Source organism: Balaenoptera musculus, chromosome 2 (genome assembly GCF_009873245.2).
Source record: "Balaenoptera musculus isolate JJ_BM4_2016_0621 chromosome 2, mBalMus1.pri.v3, whole genome shotgun sequence".
Classification (NCBI taxonomy): domain Eukaryota; kingdom Metazoa; phylum Chordata; class Mammalia; order Artiodactyla; family Balaenopteridae; genus Balaenoptera; species Balaenoptera musculus.
The window spans coordinates 30,611,540-30,624,395 of record NC_045786.1 but is presented as its reverse complement, the minus strand read 5'-3'; the positions used below and the strand labels follow the sequence as shown (position 1 = coordinate 30,624,395).

General features: G+C 44.5%; 1 protein-coding gene across 6 annotated transcripts in view; it reads left to right on the top strand.

Moving 5' to 3' along the window:
• Window positions 1-5,956: 5,956 nt before the first annotated feature.
• The window catches only part of TARS3 (threonyl-tRNA synthetase 3), a 51,643-nt gene continuing 44,743 nt past the window's right edge, over window positions 5,957-12,856 (top strand). For 5 of the 6 annotated variants that reach the window (XR_005018747.1, XR_005018748.1, XM_036843354.1 and 2 more), the window contains exons 1-3: window positions 5,957-6,343; window positions 7,316-7,378; window positions 8,097-8,293. Coding sequence is in view for 4 of the 6 variants with exons in the window: in XM_036843354.1 (XP_036699249.1) it covers window positions 6,041-6,343; window positions 7,316-7,378; window positions 8,097-8,293 (563 nt within the window). In the remaining 2 variants the exon portion in view is untranslated. Of the gene's footprint in view, window positions 6,344-6,372; window positions 6,766-7,315; window positions 7,379-8,096; window positions 8,294-12,856 lie in introns of those variants that run through there. The other variant, XM_036843356.1, reaches the window with a different exon arrangement.

The following is a 12,856-nucleotide window of genomic DNA, read 5'->3' as shown; positions in this document are numbered from 1 at the left end:
ACACATACAGACTGAAAGTGAGGGGATGGAAAAAGATATTCCATGCAAATGGAAATCACAAGAATGCTGGAGTAGCAATACTCATATCAGATAAAATAGACTTTAAAATAAAGACTGTGACAAGAGATAAGGAAGGACACTACATAATGATCAAGGTATCAAGCCAAGAAGAAAACATAACAATTATAAATATTTATGCACTCAAAATAGGAGCACCTCAATACATAAGGCAAATGCTAACAGCCATAAAAGGGGAAATCGACAGTAACACAATAATAGCGGGGGACTTCAACATCCCACTTACACCAATAGACAGATCATTCAGACAGAAAATAAATAAGGAAACACAAGCTTTAAATGACACAATAGACTAGATAGACTTAATTGATATTTATAGGACATTCCACCCGAAAGCGGAAGAATACACTTTCTTCTCAAGTGCACATGGAAGGTTCTCCAGAATAGATCACACCTTGGGTCACAAATAAAGCTTGGAAAATTTAAGAAAATTGAAATCATATCAAGCATGTTTTCTGACCACAATGCTATGAGATTAGAAATCAATTACATGGAAAAAATTGTAAAAAACACAAACACACTGAGGTTAAACAGTGCACTGCTAAATAACCCACAGACCACTGAAGAAATCAAAGAAGAAATAAAAGAATACCTAGAAATGAATGACAATGAAAACACAACGATCCAAAACCTATGGGACGCAGCAAAAGCATTCTAAGAGGGAAGTTTATAGCAATACAAGCTCACCTCAAGAAACAAGAAAAATCTCAAACAATCTAACCTTACACCTAAAGCAACTAGAAGAAGAAGAACAAATAAAACCCAAAGTTCGTAGAAGGAAAGAAATCATAAAGATCAGAGCAGAAATAAATGAAATAGAAACGAAGAAAACAATAGCAAAGATCAATAAAACTAAAAGCTTGTTCTTTTATCTTTGAAAAGATAAACAAAACAGATAAACCTTTAGCCAGACTCATCAAGAAAAAGGGAGAGGACTCAAATCAATAAAATTAGAAATGAAAAATGAGAGATTACAACTGATACCACAGAAATACAAAGGATCATAAGAGACTACTACAAGCAACTATATGCCAATAAAATGGACAACCTGGAAGAAACGGACAAATTCTTGGAAAGGTACAACTTTCCAAGACCAAACCAGGAAGAATTAGAAAATATAAACAGACCAATCACAGGTAATGAAATTGAAACTGTAATTAAAAATCTTCCAACAAACAAAAGTGCAGGACCTGATGGCTTCACAGGCAAATTCTATCAAACATTTAGAGAAGAGTTAAAACCTACCCTTCTCAAACTCTTCCAAAAAATTGCAGAGGGAGGAACACTCCCAAACTCATTCTATGAGGCCACCATCACCCTGATACCAAAACCAGACAAAGATACCACAAAAAAAGAAAATTGCAGACCAATATCACTGATGAACATAGACGCAAAAATCCTCCACAAAATACTAGCAAGTATAATCCAACAACACATTAAAGAGATCATACACCATGATCAAGTGGGATTTATCCTAGGGATGCAAAGATTCTTCAATATACACAAATCAATCAATGTGATACACCATTTTAACAAATTGAAGAATAAAAACCATATGATCATCTCAATAGACGCAGAAAAGGCTTTTGACAAAATTCAACACCCATTTATGATAAAAACTCTCCAGAAAGTGGGCATAGAGGGAACCTACCTCAACATAATAAAGTCCGTATATGACAAACTCACAGCAAACATCATTCTCAATGGTGAAAAACTGAAAGCATTTCCTCTAAAATCAGGAACAAGACAAGGATGTCCACTCTCACCACTCTTATTCAACATAGTATTGGAAGTCCTAGCCACGGCAATCAGAGAACAGAAAGAAATAAAAGGAATACAAATTGGAAAAGAAGAAGTAAAACTGTCACTGTTTGCGGATGACATGATACTATACATAGAAAATGCTAAACATGCCACTAGAAAACTACTAGAACTAATCAATGAATCCGGTAAGGTTGCAGGATACAAAATTAATGCACAGAAATCTCTTGCATTCCTATACACTAACAGCGAAAGATCAGAAAGAGAAATTAACGAAACAATCATTTTTACCATCGCAACAAAAAGAATAAAATACCTAGGAATAAACCTACCTAAGGAGGCAAAAGACCTGTACTCAGAAAACTATAAAACACTGATGAAAGAAATCAAAGATGACACAAACAGATGGAGAGATATACCATGCTCCTGGATTGGAAGAATCAATATTGTGAAAATGACTATACTACCCAAAGCAATCTACAGGTTCAGTGCAATCCCTATCACATTACCAATGGCATTTTTCACAGAACTAGAACAAAAACTTATACAATTTGTATGGAAACACAAAAGACCCTGAATATCCAAGGCAATCCTGAGAAAAAAAAAACGGAGCTGGAGGAATCAGGGTCCCTGACTTCAGACTATGCTACAAAGTTACAGTAATCAAGACAGTATGGTACTGGCATGAAAACAGAAATATAGGTCAATGGTACAGGATAGAAAGGCCAGAGATAAACCCATGCACCTATGGCCACCTAATCTATGACAAAGGAGGCAAGAATATACAATGGAGACAAGACAGTCTCTTCAATAAATGGTGCTGGGAAAACCGGACAACTACAAGTAAAAGAATGAAATTAGAATGCTACCTAACACCATTCACAAGAATAAACTCAAAATGGATTAAAGACCCTAAATCTAAGATCGGACACTATAAAACTCTTAGAGGGAAACATAGGGAAAACACTCTTTGACGTAAATCACAGCAAGATCTTTTTTGACCCACCTCCTAGAGCAATGAAAACAAAATCAAAAATAAACAAATGGGACCTAATGAAACTTAAAAGTTTATGCACAGCAAAGGAAACCATAAAGACAAAAAGACAACCCACAGAATGGGAGAAAATATTGGTAAATGAAGCAACAGACAAAGGATTAATCTCCAAAATATATGAACAGCTCATGTAGCTCAATATCAAAAAAACAAACAATCCAATCAAAAAATGGGTGGAGGACCTAAATAGAAATTTCAGCAAAGAAGACATACAGATGGCCAAGAGGCACATGAAAAGATGCTCAACAGCACTAATTATTAGAGAAATGCAAATCAAAACTACAATGAGGTATCACCTCACACCGATCAGAATGGCCATCATCAGAAAATCTACAAACAGTAAATACTGGAGAGGGTGCGGAGAAAAGGGAACCCTCTTGCACTGTTGGTGGGAATGTAAATTGATATAGCCACTATGGAGAACAGTATGGAGGTTCCTTGAAAAACTAAAAACTGAACTACCATGTGACCCAGCAATCCTACTACTGGGCATATACCCTGAGAAAACCATAATTCAAAAAGACACATGTACCCCAATGTTCACTGCAGCACTATTTACAATAGCCAGGACATGGAAACAAGCTAAATGTCCACTGACAGATGAATGGATAAAGAAGATGTAGTACGTATATATAATGGAATATTACTCCGCCATAAAAAGAAATGAAATTGGGTAATTTGTAGAGATGTAGATGGACCTAGAATCTGTCATACAGAGTGAAGTACGTCAGAAAGAGAAAAACAAATATCGTATATTAATGCATATATGTGGAATCTAGAAAAATGGTACAGATGAACCTATTTGCAGGGCAGGAATAGAGATGCAGATGTAGAGAATGGACATGTGGACACAGGGGAGGAAGGGGAGGGTGGGATGAATCGGGAGATTAGGTTTGACATAAATACACTACCATGTGTAAAATAGATAGCTAGTGGGAACCTGCTGTATAGCACAGGGATCTCAGCTCGGTGCTCTGTGATGGTCTAGTTGGGTGGGATGGGGTGGGGAGGGAGGTCCAAGAGGGAGGGGATGTGCATATGCATATGGCTGATTCACTTTGCTGTATGGCAGAAACTAACACAACATTGTAAAGCAATTATACTCCAATAAAAATAATGGAAAAAAAGAGAAAGAAAGAAGGAAAGAGAGAGAGAGAGGAGGAGGGAGAGAGGGAGGTGGAAAGAAGGAAGGAAAGAAAGAAGGAAGGAAGGAAGGAAAGAAAGAAGGAGAGAAAGAAAGAACTGATATACCCAACAACATGGGTAAATCTCAAAATTACTATGCTGAGCGTAAGAAGCCAAATAAAAGGAGTACATACCATATGATTCCTTTTATAGAAAACTCCAGAAAATGTAAACTAACCTATAGTGACAGAAAGCAGATCAGCGGTTTCCTGGGGGTTGGCGATGGGGCCTAAGAGAGACAAATTACAAAGGCCACGGCATTTGACAGTGCGTAGGTCACGCCAGAACGGGAGGAGCAGAAATCAGATGGGGGGAAGTGGGGAAGAGAGTGGGAAGGCTGTGGAGCCTGTGAGTCTGTGTAACTCCGTCCAGAAGCTGGTCAGGGGAGGGAATAACAAAGACGCACTGGTATTAGTGTCATACTTATGGAACCTCCTCCTGGGAGCTGTGTGTGACTCCAATCAGCTCGCCCCCTCACCTCCTACAGAGGCATTCATCCACCTCTCCTCCTTCCTAACACCTGCCAACCTTTATTTTCCAGAGCATCTGTTCCCTTCCCAACTGCACCAGTCCAAACTAAGCTCTCCCATTTTGGAACCACGATGACATTCATGGCCTGTATCTCATCAGACTACCTGTCCAGTTAAACTTTACCGCAATCGAAAGGCAGCCTAGTGCTGAGCACATGAACATGCCTCGGATGGTCGAAGCTTGAACCTCAGCTGTGCCATGCAGTGATGGTGTGACCTTGAACACTTAGTTTCTCTGTTCTTCAGTTTTCCATCTATAAACGGCTATAACAATAGTGTCTCTCGCTGTAAGTATTAAAGGGGTTAATATCTGTGTAAAGAATTTAGAACAAGGTTTGCCACATTCTAAGCCCTAAGAACGTTAATAAAAACCAACTTGTGTTCCTACTACGGGAAGGTGTGTGTGCTCATGGTTATGAGGGATACAAAGACCTATGTGGCATTTGCCCTACCCTTGAGGAACTAGCAATTTCTTGCCATCAGATTTAAATTTTTGTAGTGATCTGCGCACCCTGGTGCAGCGACCTTTGCATTTGGGCAGCCTTGGCATGAGGCCAAAGAAGGTCAATTCTCAGTGGCCACTTTTTAGAACCCGGTGGCAAGTTAAAAGAATGGCAACTGCCAGGATTCACGAGAGGGAAAACAGGAGCCATTCTGGGAAGGGAGATGGTTTTGGACAATATGCATTTTGGCAACATACTCGTAGCTTTGAAGGCACAGTGAGCCTGTTTAGGGCCCACTCCACTCTCCAGGTCACTCTGCCTGTTTTGGCCCCCCAGCCCCGAAGCGTGTTCAACGTGGGTCCACCAGCCCCGCCTCAACCCGTCTCCTCGCCCCTCCCCGTCTCCCCCGCCCCCCGTCCCCCGTTCCTACAGCCCTGCCCCTGCAGTGCACAGCCAGCCTCACCCCTCTCCTTTGCCCCGCCCTCTACAGTTCCAATAGCCCAGCCTCTGCAGTGCACAGCCGGCCCCACCCCTCCCCATCATCCCTCCCTACAGTTCCTATCGCTCAGTCTCTCCTCTTCACTCAGCCCCATACAGTTCCTATAGCCCGCGCCTGCAGTGCAAGCCGGCCCCACCCCTCCCCCATCACCCCGCCCCCTACAGTTCTATCACTCCGTCTTTCCCCTTCACTCCGCCCCCTACAATTCCTATAGCCCGCCCCTGCAGTGTAAGCCGGTCCCTGCCCTCCCCATCGCCCCGCCCCCTACAGTTCCTATAGCCCCGCCCCATATCTCCGCCCTCCTCAGCTCCTATCGTCCCGCCCCTACACTGCACAGCCAGCCCCGCCCCGCCGCGTCGCCCCTTTCCTCCCCACCCCCGCCTCCCGCCATTTATATAGCGTCGGCCCCGGCCCGACATCGCAGTGCGCCCCTTCTCAGGGGACAGTATCCAACGGGGTGCCAGTACCTGTGTGAGGCGAGGCGGACGCCATGGCGGCCGAGGCCCTGGCGGTGGATGCTGTGGCGTCGCGCCTGGCGCGGCAGGAGGAGGACATCCGCTGGCTGTGGACGGAGGTCCACCGCCTGAGGGACGAGCAGCTGAACGCGCCCGACCGCTGCCAGGCCGAGGGGCCGTGCCTCACGCGCGAGGTGGCGCAGCTGCGGGCCGAGAACCGCGAGCTGCGCCACCGCCTGTACCGCCTGCGGCTGTGCCTCGCGGAGGAGCTGAGCCACCAGGCGCGACGGGAGAGCGCCCTGCGGCAGGAGGCCGGGCGCGCGGCCGCGGGCGCGCAGGTACCGGGTGGGGGCCTGTCCACAGGGCGCGGCGGAGCTGGTGCGCTGAGAGCCCTGGGGCGGCAGGTGGGCGTGCGCGCGGCGGCAGGTGCGCTGCGGCGGCGGGGGGCGGGGCCTGCCCTCCCGGGCCCCTGCCCCGCGCCCTGACTCGGGCCGGGAATCCGCGACAGGCTGGACACGCCGGGGCCGCTGCGTTTCCAGCGATCGCCAGGCTGACCTAACGCTGTAATGTCTCAGCTCTTCCCGTAAATTGCTCGCCGCACATTTTCTTCAGTGACAGAAATAGCATTTTGCTGTCTTGGAAAAAAATGCTGCAGTGTTTAAAACTCACGCTTCTTTCCGTGGGCAGGAAGACCAACAGCTCCACGTAGAAACACTTCCCTTCCCCCTGGTGAATGGCTGGTCTGAGCTGTTTATGACAGGTGGTTTGGGGTGTTTAGTTGTTGCCTTGTTTTGGAGGTCTATCTTGAGATTTGCGTATTTAACATTGTCATTTGATGGCGTATTTTAATGTTTTGGTTCACTTACCTTCTTCTAACGTAATGCATTTCTAAGTTCTGAAGGCCTTCTCAGACTTTGGGTGTTCTCAGTCTTTGTACCAGTGGACTGTGGTGCTCCTGGGCAACACCTTCCTGTAACAGTGCATTTAAAGTCTCTGGCAGCAGCTATGCAACCATTAATCCAGGGACATTATTTGTTTAAAATTTAGGGGGGAAAATTTTTAAAGGGCAAAATATATTAAGTGTACTTAGCAAGCATGTGTGAAAGTGCACATTCAGGAAGGACTGAACCCCAGAAAACGGCTTACCTGTTGAGGGTTGTAGGTAATGGTCAGGAGAGCCCCAGCCGTGAGCCTCTAAACATGGGACGCTTGCTGCCTGCTGGCCTGTCCCTCTCCTGCTTTGGGCTTCAGATATGTAGCTCTTTGTTGTCATTGGGATGAGTTGTTTATTATTTCCCTTTGTTTCTCAGCCTCCTCCTAGTCAGAGCCAAGAAAAGGACATTAAAAAGAAGGAAAGCGGGCCTGACAGTGAGGTAAGTCATTGCTGTGGAAATAATATAAAATACTACCTATAATTTAAATATGCTTATGTAGTTAATTGCCCAGGGTTTTTAATTAAAACAGTTGCTGTAAATTATGACTTGGGCCACAGGAGTGTGTTTAAAGTTTTGTTAGCCTTAGATACAAGATGTCTTAACTTAGAGGTGAGCCAGCCCCACAGCTGTAAAGGGCTCCTTAGTCTATTTAAGTTGAGAAAGCAGAGCTCTTCTCTTGTGTTAAGGAAACCAGCTTCTTTGCTTTTTAAATATAAATCATTAAAACAACCAGAATTGATCAGGGACATCAACATTTGGTAGGAGCAGAGGAGGATTATGCTTGGCCTCAGGGAACCATCGGGTTAAGGAGTTCAGACAAACGGGAGAAACAACTAGAGAACAAAGTCAGATGGTGTATCAATAAGGGCTGAGTTGTGTGGCTCTGTGCACGAGCATGTTAAACCTGTGGAGAAGGGCGATGCCAGTGGGTGTGGTAGTTGGAAGAGGAGGGCTTTGCGCAGGACCCTGAGAGCTAGGAGGGAGTTAGACCCTGGGAGGGGAGTCTGCAGGGGGTGAGAGTGAAAGCAGAGCCATAGGGGCTGGTGGGGGCCGTGACCTGGGCCTGCTGAGAAGGGGTGGGGCTTACTTAGAGCTGAGCCGTTAGAAAAAAAGTGGACTGTGTTTGTTAACCCTGCTGTATTCTAATGGTTTTCAGATGAAGAATCCACCAAATTTTGTGAAGGAAAGATTGAAGCTTTTTGAAATACTGAAGAAAGATCATCAGCTCTTACTTGCCATTTATGAAAAAAAGGGGAGTACAAGCAATGTGATCAAAGTAAGAGTGGCTGATGGGAAAACAGTGGAAGGGGAAGCTTGGAAAACAACACCTTACCAAGTGGCTGCTGAAATTAGGTAAACCATAGTGTGGAGCAGATAATCAGTACTGAGTGTTGGGCCAGAGCTTGGTGAAAATGTGTTCTTAGGGACTGCTAAAATATTCTTTTCTTACTCAGTTGAATAAATTAAATGTAATTAGGTAATTATTTCCCTCTTGCCTTCTAAAGGGGCCATTTAATAAGTAATTGAATATCAGAACACAATCTCTTTCTCTTTAAAGGGTCCAACTTTTAGAGTTCTAATAAAAATTTATAGTAGAGAAAAATGTATAATCCTTGACAGCCGACATTACATTGACCCGGTTCATCATCAAGTTATTTCCATGAGATTTTACAGGTCTTTTGTTGGACTTGACTCCAAGCCATTGTTCCACCAGTAAATAACTGTGGGTGGGTCTTTGGACCAATGTGGGCAGATCCCTCAAGCTTTCCAAGCCTGTTTTCTTACATCTTAAGTGGAAATAATAATACTTTTATCGTTTACCTTACGAGGTTGTAAAGATTAAATGAAATACTGTATATGAGAGATACTCTGAAAATGAAAGCAACTCTAGAAATGTACAAAAAGGCCTATTAATTATAGATTGAAGATGTATGTGTTAGAGCTATGATCAGCCCTGGAAGCTTTGACCTTCCTAGAAATTAGATACTTCAGTGAAGTTGTGTTGTTTTGACTAATGTTAATTCCTGGCATTAAATAAAATTCTGTGGAAGCTGTAGCTCAAAACGGCCATGTAAATAAACTTCTTATTTAAAAAGAAAACTTTTCAACAATTAAAATCTTCAGATTTCCTTTAAAAAATATGGTTAAAATTGTATTTTTCATCCTATTATGTCATACACCCTAAAGGCCCCTTCCAACCTGTTCCTGTGCTTTCCAGGAGAGAGGAATAGATGTGCTGGGAATGGGCTTTGAGGCAAAAATAAGTTTATGTTTCCTCGTGGAGAGTCATTTGCATGTTGGCGGATTGAAGTCTGAGCCGTCCTGCACTGAAGAGACTGTCCAAGCTTGGGAAACAAGGTCATTTCATTATAGGACGTGTTCTCATTGTACAGTCAGTGACTTGCATTCCCACAGGTACCAGTTTAAAACCACCCTGGAGTTTAATGACAGAGGGGTGGCAGGAGTGTCTAAAAAGTAAAATTGTCCAAAACTAAAGCATGGGCAAAGCTATATCAGGCAAACCTGATAAGAAGAAAGCAGTGGTCTTAATGTTACCATCAGACAGCAGAATTTAGGGCTGGAATCATTGAATGGGAGACTGAGGCTTATTTTTAAAATAGAAGAACAGTGTAATTCCCAATTTGTCACGCACCTTTATGAGTTATATAACGTAGCATCAAACCAGAAATACAAAATTATAGGAACTCGAGAGTGGCAAACTTTAACATGCCTTTCTCATTTTTTGATCAAATAACCCAAAATTAAGATTATATGGTCTGAATAATAACACTCTAATAAGGTAGGCTTTGTGGCTACTCCCTGATCTCTGTGCTGTGGCCCAGATGGTGCCTTCTCTCTTGGCACCTGTGGTCGTGCTTTCGGTTCCTCAGAATCTTAATAAAACACAGAAACACACAGCATTCTGTAAGCAAAGTGAAATCCGTTGTGAACTCAGTAAGCATTAAATGACAACAAGACAAAACAAAACTAGGAAATTAAAAAAACTTCAAAATACTCAGGTAAAAAGAAATAAAAACAAGTATTTTCAGAAATAAAAAGAGTAAAAAAGGAGTATTCTTAGAAAGTACTTCTAATGAGGAGAATATATTTCAAAATCTATGTAATACATCTGAAATGGTGATCAGGAACAGATTTATAGTGTTGAAGGCTTTTATTATTGAATAAGAAAAAATGAAATGACCAAGAATTCAACTCAGGAAGTTAGAAAAAGAACAATTAAACAAGGAGGAAACTAAAAAAGTGAATTAGAGAAGAGTATTAACTGAAAAACTATTAAAATAAGTAAGGGTGCAGCAAGGTGTATGGTTATAAAAATAAAGTTAAAAATAATAGTTTTATTAAATTAAATGATACTGACTGTTCCCTTGGTTTCCTGAGACTTGATTGCATAGATGATTTTCCCTGCTCTGAGGGAGTGTCGGCCTTCCTGAGTGTAACATGTAAGGTACAAATCATTAAGGAAAAGACAGAGTTAAAAACACTTAGGAAAAATAGCTATGCATAAAAATGACGCATAAAAAGGAGGAAAAGATAATCTTAGAAATGCAAATTAAAGTAATTGTGTATTATCTATTGGTCTGTCAAAGATTTATGAATAATAGTTAATATTGATATGATTTTGGGGAAATGGTGCTGCTGGAGGGTGGATGCAGAGGCGCAGTCTCTTTCTTAAATGTGCAAACCCCAACTCTTGGATCCAGTCATTCTATACATAGCCATTTATCCCAAGGAAATACCCCAGCAGAAAAAATGAGCAAAGGACAGTTCATAGTAGTTCATTGAAGAGTAGTTCTCGGAATGTGGTCCCCAAACCAGCAGCGTTAGCATCCCCTGGGAACTTGATGGAAGAGCAGATTCTCGGGCCCCATCCCACACTTCCTGAATCAGTTAGTCATCTGTGTTTCCAGGAGCCCCCAGGGGCTTCTGACTAAACTGCTGCAGGAAAGAGCCCCTAGAGATCATGGCTTAAATAAGGCAGACGCCACATTCTCCCCTGACAGACTCGTGGTGGCCAGGCTGGTGGGCGTCTCTGATCTAGGCAGTCCTTCATGGACCCAAGATCCCCACATCTTGTCGCTCTGCCGTCCCCTTAGGTAGGGTTTGTCCACGTCTAGGGGTGGAGGCTGGGTCACACCCATGGACCTGCTTGCAGGCAGGGGAAGAGCGGCTGGAGAGCAAGGGTGCTTTGAGGCCAAGACCCTGGAGCAGCACGTTTAATTCCCACCTACAGCCTGTTAGCTCACGCTTAGTCACACAGACACGCCGCCTGTAAGAGAATGGAAACGTAGCTCCTTCTGGCTGGCCACGTGTCCAGCCCAGGCACTCTCACCACAGGAGAGAGCAAGGATGGTCTTGGGGACAGCGTCCGCCGCAGCCTGCCGCTGGGACCTCCAGACACCTGTGAGCATCTGCCGTGCGTCATCCCCCACACTCCCTCACTCTCCCGGCGACACCACTCCAGGCCCTGGCAGCAGAAAGCCCAGGATTTTCAGGTGAAGCACACAACGCCCCCATTGGTTGGCTGCTCGTGCTCTAGCAGCAGGTAAACCGGTAGATGAGGCTGCCCACGCCACGTGTGTATAGTGGTGGGATAAACACAATCACGATTAAAGTGTCATTTGGAAAAAAGAGGAGTGATGCGGCAGACAGTGGTGCTCAGGAGCCCCCAGATCTTGTCTGCAGCCTGGCCGTGGGTGGGGCTCGGGTCAAACCGTCTGGCCACCCTTTGTCCTCTGGGAGCAGCTCTCTTGTCCACCGCCCTCTGTCGGCCCTGATTTTGCAATTTGGAGGGCTTGTCGTTGTCCCTCGCCCTCACTTGCCGCATCTGAAGTGCGGGCAGTTGTTCATCATGGAGGCCGCGAGGTTTGCTGGTGCGGCTCCGGCTGGTGCACACGTGGGGCTCAGGGTTCCTGTGAAGATCAGTCGCGGGTACTTGTAAGCTGGGCTTGTAGTTTGTTTGGCAAAACAATTCCCTCAAGCAGTTAACCGTAGTAGCCTTCTAACTAGAAGCTTCTAATCAGCTTCCCATGAAAGTAACCATACTGAAGATTTCTCCTAGACAGAGACTTCTCACCCTTTTATTCCCTGGCCTTTGCCCTTTGCTTGTTCCTCTCTCCATCAGTTAAATGGGCTGAGATCAGACAAAACCCGAGGTTGGGGGCAGGCGGCTCCCTTACTCTGATCCTTGTAGTTGGACCAGCCTGTGTTGTCTGTCTCTGTGTGGCCTTTGAGAAGGGCTGTCAGTGCCTGTTCCTCCTGCTCTTTGGGACAGAAGATTGTTTCTGCATCTTGCACAGCCTCACACTTCTGAGCTCCCAGTCAGTTTGGCTTACAGGCCGCGTGCGGAGAGAGCCTCCCTCGCAAGGGGACAAATACCGTCTGAGCTTATCTTGGCCTGGTAGTATTTTGTTAAAAGCCACGAGAGTTACCCAGTGTATCCCAGCGTTTGCCTTTGTATAACCGTTTACTCATGTGCTACAGGCATCGTAAGCACATTATTTGCCTGCAAGTCTTAGGAGACACTTTGTTATGCTGTAACAGGGTTATTGGCTTTCCATGTCTGAGTACCTCTTTCTGTGTAACCCACCGCCCATCCGCTAAGCCAATGCCGGATGATTTGTTTTTGTTACTCACTTGCAGGCCCTTATTTCTGCGTTAGTTAAGACACAGGCTAAGCTGCTGCAACAGGCCACAGAAAACTTAGTGCCTTAAATACGACCAGAGCCTCTCTGACAGCAGTCTGGGGGTGCGGGGTCCAGGCTGGCAGGCAGCGCTTCTCCATACGTTTATTTGGGGACCTAAATTCCTTCCATCTGGCTGTTGGGTAGTCTGGTACAGTGTTCCCTTGTCCGTATGGTCCAAAGGTCGTAGCATGTGTGCTCCATCTACAGAGGG